This window comes from Sciurus carolinensis, chromosome 1 (genome assembly GCF_902686445.1).
Source record: "Sciurus carolinensis chromosome 1, mSciCar1.2, whole genome shotgun sequence".
NCBI lineage: Eukaryota > Metazoa > Chordata > Mammalia > Rodentia > Sciuridae > Sciurus > Sciurus carolinensis.
The window spans coordinates 185,406,554-185,420,150 of record NC_062213.1 but is presented as its reverse complement, the minus strand read 5'-3'; the positions used below and the strand labels follow the sequence as shown (position 1 = coordinate 185,420,150).

General features: G+C 54.8%; 1 protein-coding gene across 2 annotated transcripts in view; it reads right to left on the bottom strand.

Moving 5' to 3' along the window:
• Positions 1–5,949: 5,949 nt before the first annotated feature.
• Trim62 (tripartite motif containing 62) overlaps positions 5,950–13,597 on the bottom strand; it is a 30,127-nt gene continuing 22,479 nt past the window's right edge. For both annotated transcript variants that reach the window (XM_047520432.1, XM_047520442.1), the window contains one exon: positions 5,950–8,222. In XM_047520432.1, the coding sequence (XP_047376388.1) occupies positions 7,672–8,222 (551 nt within the window). In that variant the 3' untranslated portion in view covers positions 5,950–7,671. The remainder of the gene's footprint in view (positions 8,223–13,597) is intronic.

Genomic DNA, 13,597 nt, shown 5'->3' with positions numbered 1-13,597 from the left:
AAGGGGCGGGCAGGCACTGACTGCACCTGGGGGCAGCAGTGGTACAGTTGCAGGGAGCTGCGTCTCCATCAACTGGCACTGGGACTTCCGTTTGGGAGGAATGGAGGTGGCAGGTGCTTAGGAACTTCCCGGGCATTTCATTCCTGAAAGGGAGCTGGAGGCAGAGGTTTTGGCCTGGAGTGACAGGGCTCCGCCCACCTGCTGCAGCAACAAGTAGGCTTCCAGGGGGCCCTGAGGTCTGACGCGGGAAGACTATTTAACAACATGGACAAATGCTCAGTCTTTTATTAAGTGGAAAAAAAAAAAAAAAAAAAAAGCCAGGTTGTGGAACAACAGGTAGAGCATGCTTCAGTTTTTTGTAAAATACAATCCTGGAGCCAAAAGACTGTGAACCTTATCACTCAGATTCTAGCAGTGGTTACTAGAAGTAACTGACTAGAGTCAGTGACTGAAGGGCGATTTTACTTTGGGTGTCTTAACTGTATTTTCCAAATTTTCTATAATGAGCATGTTACAAGAAACAAAATCATCCAGGAAATCAATACTTTGAAAAAATTTTTATGGTCCGACGGATTGAACCCAGGGCCTTGCTCATGCTATGCAGACACTACCATTGTATTACACTCCCAGCCTGAAAGCAATACATAGTAAATGAGCAAACCTTTTGACCCCCAAGCCCACTTGAAGGAATTTACTACAAAATGCATCAAAAGATGAAGACTAGTAATGTGAAGAATGATCATGTTTTTGTAAAAGAAAATGACATTTTTGTTTATGTATAAGCAAAAACGCCTGAAAGGACCCACACCAACTGTTAGCAGCTGCTGACTTCCGGGAGTGGGATGAGGGAACTGTCTACTTTCTACTCTTACATCTATTGGATTTTTTTAAAAAAACAATGAACATAAGTTATTTTGTAATTTGTCTTAAAAGCAGCCCAACACATTCTTAGTCTCTGCCATTTTCCCCTGGTTCGCTCTGCACACAGTCTGGTGGGAATGGTCAGCGAGGCTCCCGCGGGGCACTCGTTTCCATCTGAGCACCCCTAGGGCGGGGTTGCCTCTGGTCCTTGGGATTCCAGTTGCAGCCAGCTCACGTTTTTTGAGGCCCTTTTCTGTACTCAGACGCAGAAGCACAGGCCATGGTTCATGCTTTAATATGCTTATGGTCCAGTAGTAGGGGGAGACCTGGAAGATTTCCGAGACCAGAGCAATGAATTCGGCGGGTTGGACCAGGACAATGGCACAGGCTGCCTTGAGTGGGACGTGAAGGGTAAGATTGTTTTTGTGTGTGATGCTGGGGGTCAATCCCAGGGTCTCACACATGCTAGGCAAACGCTCTACCATTGAGCTACGACCCCAGCCCTAAAGCGTAAGATTTTAACAGGAAGGCAAAGCAGGGCCTGGGCTTTCTGGGCAGGAGAGGAAGGAGTCTTCCAAAATCATATGCATAAAGGACAAAAATATGCTGACTCTTCTCCGTTTGGCTGCCAGACACTTAGGTGCTCTGCTCCTAACATTACATGTGGTTTTTCCCTCCCACGGAGGAGGTGCCTGTGAACAGAAAGGCTGAGGGGCTGTGCTGGGATCGGGGGGCGGAGGGCCCGACCCAGAGTGGGACAACTGGCTCAGTGACCGGGAGCCCTGCCATTTCTAGCCCAGTCTGTGTCCACAGAGTGATGGCTGCTGTAGCGCTACCCACATGGTGTCACAGGAAGTCCCTTCTCCCTCTCTCCCCTCCTCTGTAATCTCTCCCCCACCTGCTCTGTCACAGTGCCTGAACTCTCACCATTGGCTATGATCTTCCGGGGTGGCTCCTATTGTAATTGTGGGGAACACAGGAGGGTAAGTTAGGTGGAGGAGCATTCCGAGAGTGTGACAGAAGGAGACCCCCAAAGCAGGAAGGGGAAGCCGAAGGGGGCGGGGACTATCAGGCAAACTATGAAGTTGTTTCAGGCTCGAACCTTTGAAGAGGGGGTTGCCAAGGCTCAGGGCCGCCCATCCTTCTTCATCCCTCCTGCTAACTCTTAAGGTGGAAGTGAAGGGGGCCATCCAAGGTCACTGGCAAGTCAGGGACAGAACCAGGGCCCGATCCAGATTTCACAAGGTTTGCCCCGGTCTCCACCCACAGCCTCCCACCTCTGGCCTGTCTCTGCTTTTCCTGGGGACTCTGGGGACCTTTTCCTACCCCAATAGCAAGAACAGAGTCACTGGACCCCAGGACCTCACTCCTGGTTGGTAGGTCAGGGAGGGGCTTTGGTCTGAATAGAAGTGGGCAGAGAAACAGGTCGAGTGGCTCAGCCTACAGAGCTGAGGGGGGGAAGCCCATTTCCTGAGGAGAAAAGACTCTTAAACCGTCCAGCAACCTAAGGTCCCAGGGCTGACCCAAGTGCCATGAGATTGGGCCATGGGTCCTGATGCCCTCACTTGCCTGGGACTCCCTGAAGCTCCAGCAGCTGCCTAAGTTGGGTTTTGTCCTTGCTGCGGCTGGTGCTGGTTCTGGACTCTGCTGCCAGCAAGGGAGGCACCTGGTGTGGGCAGACGCCAGCTGGCTCTGCCCAGGAGGAGGCCTCGGGGTCCAGGTCAACCCTCCCTTCTCCCTGTGGAGGCGGACAGAGGAAGGCATCCAGCTCCTGGTGCCTGGCTGTGGTGATCCTGCTCACTCCCTTCTGCTTGAACTCGTTTTCCAGTTGAGAGGAGAGGGCACGGGGATCCACACGGGAGACTGGAGATTGCCTGAGCGGAGCTGAGGCTAGGAGTCGGGAGGCTGGGCTTGGCCTGACCCTCTCACAGGCTGCTGCCTTCCCATCTGGCCTCAGTTCTCCTATCTGTATCGCAGTGCAGTTGAGAGTCCTGGGCTCTCAGCAGCTGTCCTGGGGCCTGCTGGGCGGCCCCCACCTGAGAGGACTTCCCAATTCTGTCACCCTTTTGTCCCCTTCCTCTCGCCTCTGAGGCACTGCAGCCCAATTCTGATAAGCACCCCTGTGCCCTTGTGCCTTTGAAGAATCAGGGCCCTGCTCTGAGTCCCTCCCTCCTCAGTCCATCTTTGCTGCCTCCTTTTGTTGACGAGGCTGGGACCTGTCAACTGGCCATTCTCCCTGGCATGCTGGCTGGAAACAGTGACACCTGGGTTCTGGTGTCAGCTCTGCCTCATGCTGTGTACCTTGAGTAAGAGACTAACCCTCTCTGAGCTTCTAGTGGGGTGGGAGGGTCACCTAGGCTCCTCTAGCATTTGGACTTGATCATATCCAGGTCCACTGTTTTGGGGAGTTTGCCAGGACCTGGAGTTCTGTGCTTGACTCCAGCTTCCTGAAAGGTCCTCCCTTGTCATGTCACCAGGGTAGGAAACCCCTGTACCTCTGAGCCAAAGTGCAGCCTCTTCCCCACTTCACCTAATTCCTAGAGCGAGGGGGGAGCATTTCATAATCAGAATACAATAGAGCTGCTGAAGTTTTGAAGACTGTTCTATTTTGTGCTTAGTGCAAAGAACACAGGATTTCTTAAAGATAGAAAAGAAAAACAGGAAAATGAACACACATAAACCAAAAAAAGCATGTCTCCCTCTCTTGCTATTTTTCGGAAACTGAGTCTCCTGGTGGTGCCTCCACAGTGCCCCTGACCCGTTCCTGCTCTGCTGTCCTCCCTCCCCTATTTCTTTATGTGGTTCAGAACTCCTAGAGAGAATCACTGGTCCCACCGTAAGAAGAAATAACCATGACCCTACACAGTGACGATTCGGTTCAGCACCTTGGTCAGTACCCACCTCCTCCCCACCTTCCAGCCCTGGCAGCTGATCTCCTGGGGATGCTGTAGGGTGGTGGGTGGAACCAAGAGCTAGATAAGCGGGGAGGAAACCAGGACTGCTGCCAGGCGTGAGCAGTCAGCCTCAGCGAATGACTCCCCGGCAGGAGGGAAGGTGGGCTCCCGGAACACTTGAGGAGGACTCAGATATAATGGGCTTGTTAGGCACTGAGCAGACCCAGCTGCAGGACCCAACATTAGACAAACAGGATTCTGGACCATCAGTGCTGGACCCTGGCAGTCGATGAACAACAGGAGAGAGGGTCCTGCTTACGGTCACATGGGGTCTTCATGAGTCCACCCCTGAACCAAAGAGTCATAAGATGCTCTGCTTGTAATTGAGACTTGACTCACGATTGCACTGTTCCACAATGGCTGGCTTAAGCTCCCTTTGAAGCCTAGGAGGATCCCAGTTCTGGTGGCTGCTGCCTGTTGCTGAAGCAGTTCTCAAAGCTGAAGAGCATTTCCAGAGAGATCCAGTGAACAGTTGGGCTTTAGCTTTAGCTGGACCTGGTTTGATTTCCCGCTCTGCTGAGTAATAGCTGTGGGTCCCCTGGGAAGCGGCGCTTCCTCGCTCAAACACCGAGGTAATGACAGTAACCTCATGGGCTTGTCTCGGTGGTGAAAGTGTAAAATGCACCAGCACTTTGCTTGCTGAGGACATAGGGGACTCCGAGGGGTTGCTGCCACTCAATCAACCCCTTCCTACCCGGGATGAGATCCACGCTGATCCTCCTCCTTGCCGAGGCTCAGCTGCCTCCGCCCTCCTCCTAACTGCCTGCAGTGTGGGAGGGGCTCCTGGCGTTGGCTGACAACCCTCATTTCTCATTTAGTCATCTCCGGACACTTGTGCAGACATTTCTCTTGGTGGCACCCTAATTGCCTGGAGTGCCCAGGTGGGCATGCAGACGAGGTCCTTACAGTCACCTCAGACACTCGGATACAGTGACGGCTGGGAAGCGGCCAGCACGTCCTGACCTGGTGCTGAGTTGAGGGGGATAGTGAAGGAATGGCCCTGGAGGGGGGTTGCTCCCCCTGAGGGAGGAGACAGAGCAAAGAGATCCCGGAGGGAACGTGGAACAGCACAAGTGGAAGGGTTTGGGGGAGCACAGGGATCCGAAAGGTTGGGGGTGTCTCGTGGACACTCCAGTCTTAAATCCCACCCGCCTCGCGCACACACAGCTGCAAACTGGGCTGCTCTCACCGGCTCATCAGGGCCCCTCCATCCACCCTGCCAACAGCCCCTGGCTCGCGCCCCCTTCCTAGAACCACAGTCAGGGTTGGGTGGGGTCCCTCTCCTCTCTCCCCACCTCCAGGCCACAGATGAAGATCCACCCAGTGCCTCAGAGCATCCGGTCTCACCTCCCTCATCCTGCAGGTGAGGAGGTGGAGGAATGGACCATGACCAGCCAAGGATGTTGCATTACACAACTGCAGAGGGCCCGGGGGCCTTGCTGCTGCCAGTGTGCCCAGCCTGTGCCCCTGTGCGGGGCCCTGGCTCCTGGACAGGCTGCTTCCCCATCAGAGGTGGGATGGAGCCTTTTCCACACAGCAGACCTGGGGACTTTCCTGGACTACAGGGGCCTGTTCTCAAGGAGGAAGATGGTTTTCTCAGGGTCAGAGCCAGTGCAGAGGTTCAGAAAACCCACACAGCTCCAGGCACTGACTCCAGGAGGCAGGTCCTCCCCAAACCGTTAATAGCTTACCAATAAATCATGTGAGGTTGGTGTTATGATTCCCATTTTATCTGTGGGGCAAGCAAGGCTGAGAGAGGTTAAGTCATTTTTCTAAAATCACACAGTGATGGAGCCTGAACTTGAGGCCAGGTCTTTAGAGTTCCAGAGATCAGACTTGCCACTGTCATGTGAGCTCTCTGCCTGCTCCCAAGAATACCCTCAGCTCTCCCAGGCAAAGACTGGTTCTCCTTGGTTGGTAAGTTTCCAGATAGGTTGTGGTGTATTGGCCTAGTTCTCACTCTCCAGTGTGAACTCTGGGACAATTGGCAGTCTCTCTCTTTCTCACTTGCATTTCCTTCTCTAAAGAATGAGCAGAAGGCTCTTTACCCAGTAGGGCTGCTTTGTGGACTGGCTACTCTCAAGTACCCTTACTGCTTGGGACGGAACAAGCAGGTCTTTGAGTTTGTCAGAATGAATGGAACTGACCACTGGTGTCCTGTAACTTTAATTTAATACAAATTTATCATAACTCACAAAATGGGAAACATTTTAAATAAAAATACTGCTGGGGGGTGGCCCAGACTCTGGGAGCTGAGGGCTGAGCAGGGCTGAGGTTTACTCTTGCTCAGGGGAGGCCCAGTGCATGGCAGTCGGGAGTGGGAGCCCCTCAAGTTCAGCTCCTGGGGCTCCTTTCTGAGGAGTGTGCTGACCCCACAGAGCTGAGGCCCCAGGACTTGGGAGAACTCTGCAATCTTGCGGGCACGCCCCCAGGTTGTCACCTCTAGGCAGGGCAGGGCAGGGCACCTCCAGGTTCTGCTGCTTCGAAGCCAAGTCCTCCAGGTGGACTCGTCTCTCTGGAGCGTTTTGCGATGGATGCTGTGGCAGAAAATGCAACGTGCTTGCCCGATACCCAGGCTAACTTTCATCTAGGGCCCTTTTCATATGGTTGAAGCTGGAAAGAGGGAAACTACATTTCCCAGACTCCCGTGCGGTCAAGGTAGAGAATCCCTCATAGAAATATGGATTGGGGACCTGAGTTACTGGAAGAGAGGCAGGCCTCAGGACATCCATTTGCTGGCATGGACGGTGGCAGAGGGGGCACATTGCTGCAGCCAGTGGCTTCTGATACAGTGGCTTCCTGCAGGGGGGAGCAGCTTCCCTGGTCATGACAGGATGCATCTGGCAGCTGGAGTTATTCCTGGAAATTCAGCAAGGACTCCACTGCTCCCTTCCAGCCCTTCTAGAGCAAGTGCCCAGGGAGCTGGTAATGAATCCTTGTCTAATTGAGCCGACTAAAGTGGCTCTTGTTTCTGCAGCAGGATCCTAAGTGAGACAGATGCCAAGTCTGAAGAGGGGAGGGGGTGTCTCAGCCAACAGCCCCTCCCAGGGTTCAGGGCCTGATGAAAACAACTGCTCCCAGCAGCCTTTCTGTGTCCTAGCAGGCCACAGAGGCCTGGCTGCAAGGGGTGGCTGGACTAGAGTCCAGAGCTGCTGGGGACCTTGATCGTCCAGTGATGCTTGCTGTCCGGCAGGCACTGTTAGCTGTTGTGCTCTACCTGGGTCTCCAGGGTGCCCTCATCCTGCCCTTAGATTTTGGGCAGGAAGGTGGTGCCATGGTGACATGGTAACTAACAAGTGGCCTCAACTACTAGGTGCCTTCGCCAGCCGCAGCGCTCTCTCTGCTTTGTACAACAGTGGGAAACCAGGGACCACACAGCTCTTGGCGTGTGGGGGGGCTTGAAAGGGTGGTTCTGAGACAACCCTAGGACCAGCCACTGCCTGTGTCCACAGCGGGCTGGGGTCAAGGGTAAGACGCCATCACTAGCAAGTCTTAGGCCACGAGCATAAGAGGATTCTGTCTTTCAGGCTGTCAACCACTGACCACATCCAACACATCCTGAGGCCCGGGCAGCTGGGCAGGAGGGAGACACGGGGAGGTAGTGCCCTTCCCCTGAGGGGATGGGGAGAAGGGCCAGGTGGGGGCGGCCCTGAGGAGAAGCCATGTCATGTCCCCATCAAGGTCAGAGCTTACAGAACTTTAATGCTGGAAGAGAGCTTAGGGCTCACGGAGCACAATCTCCATCCATGTCACAGACAGGGCAACGGAGGTCCAAGGGTGAACAACTGGCCTGAGGGCTGAGTGACCAGGCGGGCCTGGGTCCAGGCCTCCTGTGTGCAGGCAGAGTCCTGCTGGCCTAGATGCGGACGGTGTTGATGCGCAGTGGCTGGACGTTCTTGCCATTGGCGTGGCTCTGGCCAGGGCTGAAGTAGGAGCAGAGCTTGCCAGGGAACTTCTCCCGGAAGGTGTAGAGCCAGGACATGTCGTCGGCGTTGTAGAAGATGAGCAAGCCCTGGTCGTAGTCCAGGAAGACGCCCACCTTGTCCAGCCTGTCCCGGACGTTGAGCCGCGTCCAGGGCTCCGTGCAGGCGCTGTACTGGTTGCCGTCGTGCATGACGATGCAGTAGAAGCCGCGGCTCGGCTGGATCTGGATGCTGCCCTTGCGGCTCGCGGCCTCGTGGGCCAGCCCGATCACCCACTGGGTCTTCTCCGCCACCACCACTTCCCAGTAGTGGACGCCACTACTGAAGGCCTCGGAGCCCAGCACCGACACCTCCACGTCAAAGCGCTTCGGTGAGTCCTGCAGGGGCTGTGGGTGCAGGTTCCCGTAGGCCACGATGGTGCAGTCATCAGACAGGATCAGGCGCTGGTGGGCAGTGCCAGGGTCTAGGGTCAGGGCAGCTGGCACTGTGAGGGGTGGAAGAAGGAGAGGTCAGTGGAGAGAAGGCTGTGGACCCATTAAGAGGTGCCTTCCTAAATACAGGATTCTGGGGGGCCCCCAGGAGGCCACTGATCTGCTGTGTGACCTTGAATATAAGCTTGTCTTCTCGGGGCCTCATCTTCCTTCTCTGTAAAAAAAGGAAGGCTAACTGCTGAGGTCCTTCTAGCTTTACACAAGGCAGCAAAGCAACAGGGGCCATGGCTCTGGGTCACTGCCTGATGCCCAGGGCAAGACAGGTAGTGAGCATTCCACAAGTATTTGTAGAATTAAAGAATTAGAAACAGAGAATTAGAGAATTTCAGAGCTGTGAAGGTTAAAGTTTTTCAGGTGCTGCTGCCCCCTAGAGGGTATTGTGGGAATTTGTGAGGGTGTTTGGGTTGTCTCTGATAGGAGGGATCCAGGGACCACCCAATGAAATGACCAGGACAGTTCAGCGCACCCCCCACGAGGGATTTTCAAATGTCCCACCAATCATGTGTATGAAGCCTTCTTTATAATGATCTGAAACTACAAACTAACTCCATTGTATGTATAAACATGAAATATTTTTTACAATTTTAATATACACTGCACTTTTTGGAATACAATTACCAAAATGAGGCAAAGCTGATTTTTTTTTTCCTTTTTTTGGACCAGGGATTGAACCCAGGGGTGCTTAACCACTGAGCCACATCCCCAGTCCTTTTTATGTTTTATTTAGAATTGCTGCTAAATTGCTCAGGCTGGTTTGAACTCACGACAATCCTCTTGCCTAAGACTCCTGAGCTGCTGGGATTACAGGTGTGTGCCACAGTGCCCGGCTGATTTTTTTCTTTTTTATTGAACCAAGGGGCTGTGCCACTGAGCTGCATCCACAGCCCTTTTAATTTTGAGACAGGATCTCACTAAATTGTCAAGGTGGCTCTGAACTTGGGATCCTGCTTCAGCCTCGCAAGTAGCTGGGATTACAGGTCTGTGCCATTGCATCCGGCTACACTGTTTGCTTGGAACTTAACTAAGAATTGTTAGCTTTTCTGGAAAATACATCTCTAAGGGCTGATACAAAGCTATCTGTATAGGACCGCATTTGAGGCAGAAGGTGTTTTCCCTATAATGTGGGCACTGGAATACTTCCTTAAGTTTTCTAGTGTGGTTCTGAGTGAGCTTCTACATGCTGACATACAAAATATTTTATTATAAATAATTTCCTTCTATTTTCTATTATATTCTAGTCAGTGTGTGTGTGTGTGTGTGTGTGTGTGTGTGTTGTGTACAGTGTGTATAGACTTGAAATGGGGGTAGGTTAGATGATCTTCGGAACGTTATAAATTAAGTAGACAATGTGTCTGAAAAGATTGAAAACTACTTCTAAGCCAAATTCTTCCATTTGACACAGGGGAAAACTGAGACCAGAGAGGAGCTGGGACCGATCAAGGCCAGCACAGTCCGGCCCTGACGTCCATCTCTCGGCTCGCCTGCCTCTCTCCAGCGCAAAGCCTTTGCTCCATGGTTCCCCCTACCGCCTCCTCTTTGCTGCCATGACCAGCTCCAGGGGACACTGCTCTAAGGCTGTCCTTGGAGTCGTCCTGGTGGCCAGCAGTTGAGCTCCCCTTCCTCTGAAGTTCCCGAGCCATGTCCATGCCCCTGGACTCATGTCTTTGCCCCAGGAGGGTGAGGACCGAATCCTGGCGACCTCGGCCTTCCCGCGTGCCCAGTGCTTAGCACAGGATCCGGCACAGGCCAGGCTTCTGGAAACACTCTCCAAATTAGGTTGACCCTGTTTTTGCTGGGCAGGTGGTGCAGGCTGGTCACCTGCCTCCGGGCTGGCCCTACCGGCTTAGCAGGTCTCATCTCAAATCTCACGGACTCTTGTCAAGACCTCTGTTTACTCTGTCTCCCCAGGGAGCTGATAACAAGCCAGAGGAGGAGAGGAACCTGGGCCAGGCTCCCCTTAGGCCCCATGGCCATTTCCAGGCCAGAGCCAGAGAGGGGACAGGGATCCTGCCACGTGCTCCTCAGGGTGAAGGACTTCGCCGTCCACTTCCCTGGCCTTCCGTATCTGGTGGGCAGGGACAAGATGACAGGGCTGGCACACTACCCCTCACTTCGGTTGCCGGTGGGCTGCGACAGGCAGAGAAATGAAATGGCTCAATGATGGTGACCGTCCTGAACTGTGCTCCTGCTCGCACACCCACTATCAAGCTGACCGTGGCCCTAGAGCAAGTCCCTTCCACGATCTGTCAGGTGCAAATTCAGCCTTGTCCTTTCCTTTCTTCTCTCCTGCTCCTGGGAGGCTGATGGCTCTGTGCACACCGTGAGCTCTGTGAACACAGGGGCCAGAGGAGACACGGTCCTCCATCCGGGACCTAACGAGGGGGAGCCAGGGAGAAAGGCGCCGGCTGTCATCAGATGAAGACTTCGCCCACAGTCTGGCTGGTCCCAGGGCAGCGGGTCAGAGCCAGAGGCTCCCGCCCCTTGGAATGTGGGCAATTCCCACAGGGGGGCGGGAGGGAGGAGGTGGAGGGGTGTGTGGAGGAGAGCCAGGGAGACAGGAACTTAATCAGACACAGATGGGGTCACCCCTGCGGGCAGCGGGATGTGTCTGCGCAGAGGGGAGGGGGCGGGGGAAGGGGCCCTGCCTGGGTGATGGCGGCCCTCCTATCTGAGGTGTGCAGGATGATGGGAGGAGGACCAGCAACAGGCAGAAACAAGGGCGTGGAGAAGAAGGACCTGGGGGACTGGCAAGCACGCCTGGAAACAGCTTCAGACTCTCAAGCCTCCAGGGCCACGTGGCCACTCACTTCTGGGCCACTGGGAAGGGCTCCAGGGACTCCGGATGGTTCTGGGAAGGTGAACAGAGAGGCACCCACAGGGCCGAGGAAATCCTGACCCCCACCTTCCGTCCCGCAGTGGAGGGTCCCCACTCTGGGTGGGACCCAGCCAGGCCTGGGGTTCTCCTCAGGGAGGGGCGCTCTGACTCTAGGGAGGCTTTTCCAGCCCCAAAGGCGAGGCCAGAGGGGATGTGGCCATGCCTTCTCCCCACTGGGAAGTCAGTCCCCGCCTGGGGCTTTCCTCCATCCTTCCCGTCTCACTATCTTGCAGGTCAGGGCTCATTTCTAGGTCGTGGGACCTGAATCTATCGACACAGAAAGCTGAGCACGAGGTGCCGAGGTGAGGTCTGGTCTCCAGGTGTGTTCTTGGTCCTTGAAGCCTCTCTGAGACCTCCAGGTCAAAAGGCATTCAGGACTGTGGAGACCCCAGGCAACGTGTCCCCTGGTCACCTACCACCCAAGCGGCAGAGAAAGCCCTCCCAAGGCACCGCTCAGCACCACCCCTTGGCAGCCTTGTCTCTTTGTTCTCAAGGACCATGGGGCCAGCTGCAGAGGCCTGAGGGACAGGAAATGTGTCAGCCCTTTTCTGTAGCCAGGCCTTTAAAACCAGGCCACAGGTCCCCGAGTCCTCCCACCTACTCAGGCCTGCAGCTGCCTGAGCGGGCATCAGAAAACATCTGCATACCCTCCACTTGTGGTGGACAGTAGTCCTAGGAGTGCCAATTACCATACCCCCATTTTTCAGGAGAGAAAACTGAGACTCTTCGCGTTAAGTGATTTGCTCAGGTTGCCCCCTGGGGTGAAGCAGAGTTAGGACCAGAGCTGAGGTCTTTTCACCCTGTGTTCTTTCCTTCATGTGGCTCCAGAAAGCCTGTTTAGCAGGATGAGGAACCATCTGAGGGTCAAGCACTCACTAAGTTATAGGATCACTGTCCCCAATTTTAATTTCTCATATGTAACCTGGGAAGTAAATGTGACTATCCCTGTTGGACAGGTGAGAAAACTAAGGCTCAGATGCAGGGGTCGGGGTGGGGGGGTCCATTAGTCAGGCAGCCAACAGGCTGGGACTCAAAGTGATGGGATTCAGATGAGCAGGGGGTGGGGAGAGGGCCGCCTGGGGGTGGGGAGGCAGCAGGAGGGACAGGAGCAGCGTCTGGTTCCTTGGGACAATAGGCTGCCTGGCTCTCTGGGGAGCCGGCCAGGTGGGGGTGGGCAGGGAGAGGAGGGCTTCCCGGTGTGAGGCCCCGGCGGGGGGTGAGGGGTGGAGGGGAGTCCAGAGCAGGGCGAGACAGGTGCTAGATGGCTTCTCAAATGACCAATGGGAAGCCAGAGCCATAGGGGAGGGGCAGGCAGGAAGCTGCTAGAACTCATGGGCTAGGTCCCTAGGGGCACCGCTCCATTTGGACATAAAGGGCTCTGGTGCTGGCAGAGGAGCCAGAGTGACTTCACAGGCCTCACAGACAAAGGAAGGGGCCCAGTCAACAGGGCCACTGTTCTCTGAAGTCCCGGGGCCTCTGCTCTGGGTGGGACGTTTGGGGCACACAGTTGCTCCCTTAGTTCTACTGCAGCAATGTTCAATAGGGGCAGTTTTTCTTTCCAAGGGACATTAAGCCACATGAAGAGATACTTTGGGTAGTTACAATGAGGGGCGGGGCTATGGCATCTAGTGGATAGAGAGGTCAGAGCGCTGCTAAGCATCCTGCTGTGCCCAGGACGGTGGCCTGATAAGAAACCTTGCCCCTGGGCAGTCAGCAGATTCCCCATGGTCTGCTCACTTGTGAAGAAGAAAGGAACACTGGCATCCTGTCATTCAGAGAAGGAAGCTGAGGCTGGGAGGAAGGGACTGGTCTTGTTCCTTCTCTCAGCATTTACTGAGCACCTACTATAGGCTAGGCACTGTTCCAGAAGCAGAAGTAGACTAAGGCTTGTTCTTTTCTTCATTCATCATCAAATACTGACTGTGCTGGCTGCTGGGGATGAATCAGCCCCAGGCCCTGAGCCTTCAGAGCTTACAGTCCGGAGAGGGAGACAACCACACAGATAATAAGGAAACAGAGACCAGGAGAGCCCAAGCAGGGCCACGTGGAGGAATCCAGGAAGGCTTCTCAGAGGAGGCGCTTAAAAACTAAGATATGAAGGAGAGTAGGGGGTGTCCATAAAGACTGAGGATGGTGCGGGGGGCTCTAAAGAGTGTGCAGGAGGGAGAACAGGGCTCCCTTAAGACCTGAAGGGGGTTCAGTGTAGCTGAGTTGGATATGAACGGGAGGATGAGGGGCCCTGGCAGGACAGGAGGTGGCGTCCAGCCTGCCTCTCTGTGCCAATGAGGATGCAGCAGGTGGCCCGAGCTAAGAGCTCCCGGGCCACCTGTACAAGGGGCCCCCTGGCCTATGGCTGAGGAGAACAGGAGCCTGGGATTCCTGCCTCCCTCCAGGGGACCGCAACCTCCTGGGTCCCGTGTGGAGACCCCCAGGGCTGGGAGCATGCTGTGGCCTCCGCCCCGAGGGCAGCCCAGAGCTCCTACTCCGTCCACT